The 10610-nt window shown below is 27.1% G+C and overlaps 2 protein-coding genes across 2 annotated transcripts in view; both read left to right on the top strand.

Moving 5' to 3' along the window:
* Positions 1-1262, top strand: part of LOC102670587 (signal recognition particle 54 kDa protein) — a 6676-nt gene extending 5414 nt beyond the window's left edge. The window contains exons 8-9 of the mRNA XM_006622499.2: positions 349-615; positions 839-1262. Coding sequence (XP_006622562.1) covers positions 349-615; positions 839-912 — 341 coding nt within the window. The 3' untranslated portion in view covers positions 913-1262. The remainder of the gene's footprint in view (positions 1-348; positions 616-838) is intronic.
* Positions 1263-3044: 1782 nt separating this feature from the next.
* Positions 3045-10610, top strand: part of LOC102681132 — a 9211-nt gene continuing 1645 nt past the window's right edge. The window contains exons 1-7 of the mRNA XM_006622491.2: positions 3045-3311; positions 5046-5168; positions 5396-5745; positions 5978-6179; positions 7062-7210; positions 7493-7867; positions 10180-10334. Of these exons, the coding sequence (XP_006622554.1) occupies positions 5081-5168; positions 5396-5745; positions 5978-6179; positions 7062-7210; positions 7493-7867; positions 10180-10334 (1319 nt within the window). The 5' untranslated portion in view covers positions 3045-3311; positions 5046-5080. The remainder of the gene's footprint in view (positions 3312-5045; positions 5169-5395; positions 5746-5977; positions 6180-7061; positions 7211-7492; positions 7868-10179; positions 10335-10610) is intronic.

Genomic DNA, 10610 nt, shown 5'->3' with positions numbered 1-10610 from the left:
CTCTCTCTCTCTCTCTCTCTCTCTCTCTCTCTCTCTCTCTCTCTCTCTCTCTCTCTCTCATCTATCTCTCTCTCTCTCTATCTATCTATCTATCTATCCATTTCTCTATTTCTTTCGACTTATTTTTACATATAGAATTATTTCTTATTATCATCAATTTATGAGAAAATAGTTTGTTTTTAATGAACTTGATTGATAAAATTATCAAAATTGAAAAATTATATATCGACATAAATATTTATATATACATTCGTACGTATGTTTATATTTTTATAAAATTTATAAAAATTTATGAAAATCTTAAAAATTAAAATGCAATATTATATTAAATATAAGAAACATTTACAGAATTGGACAACAGAGATGGTGCAAAATTATTTAGTAAACAACCAGGTAGAATCACAAGAGTGGCACAAGGTTCTGGAGTGACTGAAAAAGAAGTCAAAGATGTAATTACTCAATATACAAAATTTGCAGCAGTTGTAAAGAAAATGGGTGGTATCAAAGGATTATTTAAAGCAGGAGATATGTCTAAAAATGTAAATTCAATACAAATGGCAAAATTAAATCATCAAATGGCAAAAATGATGGATCCTAGAGTTCTACATCAAATGGGTAAATGTAAAATAAAATAAATAAAATAAATAAATCTCAAAATAATTTTCGTTCTCGAGAAAATTCTCGATTCAATTCGACATTTTCCGGCTTCTCGTACGCCTCTAGAATTCAATAATATCGTAATATTTGTATAATTTAAATGAAAATGAATATTTGAAAATTAAAAAAACTATTCTTTCTTTTTCTATTTCGATATTAAAATTTATAATAATATTTTCAGGAGGTATGCCAGGATTACAAAATATTATGAAACAACTTCAACAGGGTGCAGCGGGAGGACCCTTAATGATGTGAATGTAGGATTACCAGTACCTGCTTTACGTTTAAGTTTATGTACATCAAGTGTCATTGAATCATTCCGTATCGGTGCAAACACACGACAGCGAAAGTTTCATATGAAATGCTGTGCAAAGCGTTTAACATATACGTGTAAAATCATTTTATATACCTTGCACATTGCAAAATACTTGATGCACGACTTTCGCCGTCATGTATTTGGTTATTTGAAAAATGATACAATAACACTTGATATATAGAAAATGTTTATTGTAGAGATGTTAAGTTGCAGGCAGGTGATTTTACTCAAATGAATGTTTAAGTAAAATTATATTTGATAATAAAGTAATGATATAATAATCAAATGATATTCATCTCTCTTTCTCTCTATGTATCTATTTTTCTCTTCTTTCCTCCTTCCCCCTTTCCTTTTTAATTCACCCTTTTCTTTAACTCAATCTTAATTCGAAGATTTTAATACTTTCTTAATCAATTCTTTTTTCTAATCTCTTTAATCCTACTTCTCTTCTTTTTTTATTTATTTTAGTTATATTTTTTTATACATTTTTCAATCGGAACGGCCTAAAAGATATTCAAAGATATTCATGTTATTTTAAAATTTTTGGTATTCTTTTTTTCATAAAATTTTCAAAATATTTCATAAACATAAAAATTTCAAATATTTTTCGGTCACATTTTTAAAATTTATCGGATATAATCGTGTCACAATTTCAAATAATTACGAGATAGTTGAAATAAAATATTACATTCAAGTTGGAAGAAGGGAAGATGGTATTTTTCAGTACAATAATATTTTTTTTTCATTCATCGAATTAAACAAAGGGATTTTCGTTTTATATTTGTCATTTTTCAGGGAAAACGCGCTCAAAAAAGAGGGAGGATCGCAAGAGCTATCAAAATTCAAAAACAGAAAAGTTGAAAGTTTATAATCGAAATTAATCGTCAGTCAATTGTTCTTGATTGCCTATTTAAAATTTCATACATATATTAATTTTGTAGATAGCAAGAAAAAATTTATATACATATATACATAATTTAATCCCTATTTTAAATATCTATATCAAATATATTTACATATTTATATTAAATAAAACTTTAATCCGTGTAAGTTTTAGTACACAATCATCTATATTTGTAATTCCATTATATGACGTATTAAGAATACGAATTTTTAATTTCAAAACATGTAACATGCATATAAATAAAATTTTATATTAGATTTTGTATTTCTTAAAGCGAAAAAAATTGCTTGATTGAAAAAATAATGAAAAAAAATACGTATATATATATATATATATATATATATATACACGTTAGTTTACATATACAAATAATAAAAGCGAAACAAAAGATTATGGAGGATGGGTTTCGTAAATTAAAATAGTCAATATATATACAATATATACAATAGTACGAAAAATGTCAATATATATATATATATATATAAATATATATAATGTGATGATGTATCAAAATTCAAACATTTCGATAGGTATAATAATAGAAAATGATATGAGTATTAAAATGATCACATAACGTGGAAATAATCATATTATAATACAACGAAATAGTACTATGTATTCATTGCATTAAGAAATTTAAATTGATTATATTTAACCATATATATATATATATATATAAATTATTATAAATATAATATGATTTAAAGTTCTCTACAAATTAATATACTTTCTATAATTTGTGATTAATAACATTAATTATGTCAAATATTAAATGTAAAATAAATATCACGAATTATTTTTAAAATCATAAAAATATATATATTTTCATACAGGTGCACGTTTCTTAAATTATTTAAGATTCTATATCTATGATTATATTAACGATCACTTTTTATTTCTTAATTTGTTTCGCTTAAAAGATTCAAAGTAATTGAGAATAATCCAAGAGATAAGAAGAATGAGAAATGCATTACAATTGTTTCGTTATATTATGTAAAAGTTATTTTTTATGTATAAAATATATGTATAAAAGAGTAATAATGTACGATAAAAAATATAATAATATAAATAACATTAAAATTTTTTATTCATAAATATTCGTATGCATTATAGATAAATAGGGGCGAGGGAAAGTGGAAAGGGAGTCAGCGGAAGAAGAGGGAAGAAGGGAGACAGAAAGAGAAAGAGAATAAATTAGGAAAAACTATTTTACTAATTATTAAGAAATTTTTGAAGATGATACGTCCAAAATAAGTAGGTACAAGGTTGCAATTGCCATTCGGATGGTAGGGAGATATCGAAGATCAGCGAATCGATATAAAAGAAGAACGAATACTAAAGCGGCGCCAGTTTTATTAACTTTCTTTTAGGTATCACATGGAAAAGTAAATTTCATTTAGCGATACTCATCATACACGGATCTATCGAATATAGGTAAGTACCATTATTTTTAGCATATATTCCAAAATTATAATACTTTATACATCTTTCTCCGTTATCAAGTTTCGTAAATAACGTAAATCCCAAATTTTGGAATACTAGATAACATAATTGTTGATAAATTCGAAGTAGAATTTATTCTTTATTTTTATTATTCATAATATTTTCATATCCAATCGTTTTCATTCTATTTTAATTCTATTCTTTTCACATTATTTATCATTTCGTAAAATTATTTTTCTCGTTTTTTTACGAATATAAACGAAAATATATCTACACTCAATTTCGTTTCATTTATTCGTAATAATTTTTCCATTTATGATATTATTTTAAAAAATTTCTTAATTTTTTTCTCTGCAAATAATATTTCCTGAAATAAAAATATATTTATCATATCTATTTCTTGTAATTTACTCGAATAATCGAATTTAAAACATGTATACTTATTATCAACAAGTTATTTAGAATCAATATCAATCATTATTCATTATTTCAAATTTTTTTCTTATTATTAGAAAACTATAAAAAATATATATAACTAATAAAATGATTTTTTTTTAATCAAAATTATTTTACAAATTTATCATTTATCATCGATAAATATATATGCGAAAATTTCAAGATATACGAATATACGTATCATATAACTTACTTAATGTATCATGTACTTACAATTATAACAAGAAATGAAAATGAAAATTAAAAATTTGAAAATTTCAACTTCATAATAATTTATCATAAGTTATTTAATTTTTCATAAATTATTCTTATTTACATAGCGAATGAAAATAATATAGCGAGATCGTAATATTAAAAAACAATCTCTCTGGGATCTCTCTCATTGAATTAAGAATAAAAATATGAAATATTATTATTTATTTAATTAAATTTTTTATTTAAATTCTTGTAATAAATTATCGAATAGTAAATAAAATGATCACAGCATTCGATTAAATAGATGGTAAAATTTTAAAAATTACATCTATAAATAATAATTACTAAATAATAATAAAAATGGATGAATAAATGAGAGTAGAGAAAGAGGGGAGAAAGAGAAGTAGAGAGGTAAAGTGAAACACTCTCGAGGTCGACGAAAGAATGACGCGAGTTCCAAAATATCATTCTTGGAATGTAGGACATTAGAAAAGTAAAAATCGTGAATCTCTGTATACGTGTATTCCTTTCTCTTTCGATCGAGACGATGCGGCCTGGATCAACTATTTCCGGGTGATGGCTCTTCCTTTTTCCATAAATTAAAATTTCATATTTTTCACTATAATTTTGCCCCAACTTCTCGAGCATTTTTATAATATCTACATACGCATATATACGTATATAGCAATATTTTCTTCGTACATATTTAGTCATGAATACGTACGAATACAAGCGTATACGTATTCAATCTTTTTTATCTTTTTTTTTTCGCATTCGAAATTAAAATATGATTTTTATCATGTAAATTTTTGCCTCTCTTTTTTGTATACATTTAATTTTTGATATATTTGATCGTCATCATTGAAAAATCATTAAATAATAAGAAATTTTAAATATATGCAAAAATATAATTTTATTATCGATACAATCGAAAAATATGATTTGAAGAAAATGAAATACTTTTACCGAAACGTACATTAAATTATAAATTATTTATTTATTATAATTTTACAATATTATTAATATATCGATAACCGAATTTTCTATCGTATACAAGTATCGCTTGTTTTTCAGATTTTTGCAGATTTACATAATAAAAAACAAAAGAGATGCTCATCGGATCATTAATATTAATTACTATTATTTTTTCAACAAACGGACTTCCTTATTCACTTCAAACCGAAACTTCTCAAACAGGTCTGTATCATATCATAATATCGGTTTCTTAAAATCCGATATTTCAATATAGGATACATATACGTATATGATAAAATATTAAGATTATTTTATTCGAAATAAAAATAAAATTTAACAACAAAGAAACAAAATTTCAATATCAAAAATTTTTTTTATTAAAAAATGTGATTTTTCTTCTTTTTACTATTATTATTATTATCATCATTATCGTCTTTCTTTTCGAATAGCACATCGAAATTTTGAACAACAGGGATCAATCATATTTCAAAATTCCGAACAAGTTACATTTAAACCATTCGAACAACAAAAAGTAATATTTCAACCAGAAGAAAAAGATAAAATATTTCAAAGTTCTGAACAGGAAAAAACATTATTATTCGAAAATATTCAACAAAATTACGAACGAGAAGAAATCGACAAAAATTATTTTATACCCGATGGCGCAAAATTTGCAAAACAACAAAATGATTTTACAATTAGTTGCATCGAACCAAATAGAATGTGCATCAACAAAAATAATTGCGTAAATGGCTATATCTCTTACGCCAAAAATATCTCTCATTCCTCATCCACTAAGGTATTATTTCTCGAAACATTACAATTTACTTACATATATCGTTATAATTAGTACGTTTCGCGCGTTTAAAAAAAAAAAATAAATTCTATTCCATAATTTTTTACATTTAAGAAAATTTATTTAAATTTATTTAGAATATATGCATATATACATATATTAATACGTATACTTATTTTGCGACATATCTACATTTTGGATTTTACCAGAGAATTTTGTTGTAACGATAACGCAGATTCAACAATGCAGAGCTTACGATCAAGTTTGTTGTACGATAAAAAAGGAATTGGAAGAGGGATTCGAAACATCTGAAAGAAATATAAAAAATAAATCTAACAATATAAGTTTCGAAACGGGGCAATCGTCCACAAACGTTCAAGCTGCGCTCGGAAAGATAGAAAAAACCGAACCAAATCCCATCGGATCTTCCGTACAAAGTATATTTATTTAAAATATTTTTATTCATCACATTTTTATTTTAATATAATCCGTAAAAGAATTAACAAGATATCACGTATCAATAAAAAATATTATACGTAACTATAAAATACCTTATACGTAATACTAATTATAAATTCACGGTAAAATATAAGATATAGAATAAATATTATTTAATTTTATAAATCGAATTTTAATTCATCGTATAAAAAAACGTTTAGATCATTTTTTTTTCTCTTTATTCGAACGTTATCATTTTATATTTATTCAGGGGAAGGAAAGAAAATAAATCGATAATGAATAAAAATTAATAATTTATAACACGTACGCGAAAAGAATACTTTAATAATAAGTAAATATTTAGATCATTAATTCTCGATACGAGCGAGCAAATAATTTATTCGATAAATATCATCTCGAAAGAAAAGAAAAAAATTTACATTATATATTTTACAGAAATATCTTTATTTAAAAATATCAATCTTAACGTATTGAATTTCTGTTTTCAAAATTCCGCAACGTAGAAAGTATCGTTAGGTTGAAACCTAATGTTAAAAAGATTCGGAGACCGAATCGGATCGTTGTCCATAACTTTGGTTAACACATTACGGCTTATTCGATATTCATAGTTTTCTAAATATATTACGTAATAGGAGAATATATCGTATAATTGGCAAATCATAATATATATATCATAAATTATTCAATTTCTTAATTTGCCGATTGCAAAATAAAATAATTAGTACAGATATATCATCAAGGAACGAAGGAATAACAAAAAAAAAAAAAAAATATACACGATAGAAATATCTTATCACTAAATTTCGATTCGATTCTTAATAACGGAATCTTAATAACAGATTTCTCGTTTAAATTTTTAGATATTTTCGCAATTCCAACTTATGCGCAGATCGGTTGCGCAGCTGCTCTTTTATGCGTCGAAGAACAATTTTGCACCATAGACGGTACGATCAGTTCAGAGCCCGTTACGTTATCGGAAAAAGAAATTCTACGACGCGTTCCAACGAGCGTAAGTAAGGATAAGAATAAATCTTAAAATACGTTATAGTCGTATACGTATATCAATTTCAAACGATCAAATACATCGTACGTATATACATAGTATATATAATAGTTTTATCCATTCCAGGATATATCTTATCCTTAATATTTTAATATATAATAATATTCAAACTAATCGTTCAAATTATCGTATCGGTTATCTTAGGATCATTTTCACATTTAAAGATATTTTTATTCAATTCTCGCGAAATTTAACTTAACTTAAGAAATACGTTTCGTTCTTTCACAGAGTTGTCAAAATCCCGACAACGGAATAATCGGTAAATGTTGTCGAGATCCCAATTACACGGATCCTTGGCCAACGGGGAATCTTCCAGCAAATTATTCCGGTGGATTCGACGAACAAGGATTTCCAACGTTTTTGAATATCGCAAAAGCGAAACCATCCACCAACTCACCACAATCTAAAACAAGCAAAACAATTGTAAAATATCATTCCATGGAACAACGATCCAAAAAAATGGAACAAAAATTTGAACCTACCTTGGTACCAGAAAATTCAGATATTTTTACCAAAACATTAATACCACCGATCGTAGGTCAAAATGAAAAAAATGCTTTTAACGCGGTACAACGAAAAATAAGATGCGGCATTAGAAATAAGGTAAGTATCTTTACAATTATTTCAATACAATAATTACAATGGAAATAGTATGAATAGATACAATAATAGATATACTTATTCGTTATACGTTCTAGCCGATATATCGCGCTCGTTTTCGATTTCTTTCGATCCAATTGAACGAGAGATAACTCATCCAGAAAGAGACTTTGGATCATCGTACGTGTTTTTTTTTTTTTTTTTCAAAAACGCTCACACTTTCAATCTCTCCTCGTTTTTCGTTCTCATCGCGCGAATTTTCTACGATCCCCCTCTTCGTCGTCAAAGACAAAACGAAGCTCAATTTTCACGTCCTATCTTGCAGATCATAAGTTATCATAAGTTACACGTACCGTTCATCGCTAGAAAAAATCATTCTCACGAAAGGAATGCGGATGCGATCGGTCAACGTGGGAGAAAACGCCTATTTTCACACGCATTTTTTTTCATTTCTATTCGTCACGTTGTATTCGTCACGTATACCAATCCGATCGCGACAGAGAGGGCAATAAAACGACGATCCGTATTCAAATCTCGATGCATATCTAAAATTATTTATGGAAAAAAATAAATAGTAATAAACTGTTTTATTCAGTAAAAGAAATATCTTATTCAGCTTCGCTGCATTTTTTACGAATTATTTTATTCTCAAATGTACATTCGTCGCACGCATATTTTTCGTATCTCGAACAGATTTTCGTAGTTTCGTAATCTTTACAATATTTTACAGTTTTTCGTACGTACGAATCCAAACTTATCGATAGTTTTAGTACATGGTTTTCTTCTCGCGATTCTCGATACGCACCGCTCTATAGCCAATGGAAATAAAAATTCCTACCTCGAAATATTTTCACCCATTGTTTCTTTATACAAAACCCAGGCATTTATTCCAATTAAATTCAAAATATCGAAAAATATCTGGAGGAACGAGGATCTACAAGATCTCGACTTCGTACCGTATCATTCTTCCGTCATTCGGTACACGTTCGTTACTTTTTTCGATTTCTATCGATTTCTTCGATATCCATCCTTGCGTTCTTTCCATATCCCGCGAACGGTTCCATCAGCTTCAACGAACAACAAACTCTCCAAACGGAATCGAATATTTTCTAAATAAGAAAATCCATTTATTATATAACCAGAATTTTATGCCAAATTTTTCCGGTTTGTTCGACCGGATATATCGAATAAATCTACATCTAGTCTTCGACCGGAAACAACCGCTCATCAACGGTCATTCGCGATGGTTTCTTCTCGAGTTTGTACTCTTTTATCGTTGTTATTACTACTTTCAATTGTCATCCGACTTCGAGATAGCCTTTTCTTTGCGTCGATTGTATATATTTAAAAGACTAGATAAAATACTTTTATCGACCGATCGCGGTAGGTAGGACAAACTGCAAATATCTTTTAGAAAAAAGAAAAAAAAAAAAAAACTAGAAGTACGTATATTTTAGCAAAAAGTCATAAAGTTTGATAGGTATACGATAACGTTTAAATACGTTTAATACGCGTAAACGATCAATTCGACCGTAGCGGTAGGTTTAGCGAGTAAAATCGAGATAAACGATCCTAGCGAAGACCCCTCTTGCCTTTATGCCGTCACACGAGACACGTTTTTAGCAGAATACTATACTTATTTACATACATACATACTCGCGACCGTAATCAATTCCAACCTACGAGCTTACATCAATATATAAATATTAGATTAACATAGACATTTACATTTATCCCGCGATAAAAATCTTAGAAAACGAAATCTAAAAATTAACGAACAAGCACATAAAATAAAAATATAGAAATAGATATTCGAAAATATTAATTTTCGATATACGCATTTTTTTTCTCTTTATTTCCAAAATTTCTTCAATTTCTCTTATTTCCAAATAATCCATCATTTTTTCCATCATCTTTTACGTATCGTATCTTTCGATAATTCGAAAAAGCAATATTTTATATTATTAAACAAATCGATCAATTTTTATTCGATTTTTCGATTCTCGAGAGCGAATAATAATTTTTTATCATCTCTCCCTTCTCCTTTGAAAAAAATTTTTCCAGTAAAATTAATCAAAGAATTCTATTCGAAGATAATACACGGATTTTTAAAATAAACGAACTTTAACGTAACGCAAACACGAAAAAAATTGAAAAAAATCATATTTTCACACTTCAAATATACATATTACGTACATATAGGATACATCAAATTACTTACTTATCGAAATATTATCAAGAAACGTACGTACATATACGTATAAAAATCGAAACTTCGTTCAAAAAAAAGAAGAAATATTTTTTTTAATTATCAGATACGACAAGAATCCGAAATAGAAGATTCGAAAACAATTTTTGCCGAAATTCCATGGCAAGCAATGGTCTTACATTCGAAGGAAAGAAAAATTCTCTGTTCCGGCGCTTTAATCGGTATTCAAGAAGTATTAACAGCGGCTAACTGCGTCGACAGGTAAAAAAAACAACGCCAACGATGTATTCTTTTTTTCACTTTCATCGCGTAAACGTTTAAATTTAATCTTTACATAAAAATTTTTTCGAAAGATTCTTTTCGAGAGAAAATAAAATAATAGAATTCAAGAGACAAAAAGAACGGAGGAAATTATTTTAGGCAACTCGTTTCAAGCGAGTATATAAAGAGTATTTAAACGTATTCGAGAAGAACGTACAAGTTACGTCCTTGAAACAGAAGAAAGAAGACGATGGATCGCCGAGATAGTTGGAATAA

The sequence above is a fragment of the Apis dorsata genome, unplaced genomic scaffold (assembly GCF_000469605.1).
Source record: "Apis dorsata unplaced genomic scaffold, Apis dorsata 1.3 scaffold_694, whole genome shotgun sequence".
Lineage (NCBI taxonomy): Eukaryota > Metazoa > Arthropoda > Insecta > Hymenoptera > Apidae > Apis > Apis dorsata.
The sequence above is the reverse complement of the archived record's forward strand: the minus strand, read 5'-3'. Positions and strand labels throughout refer to the sequence as shown.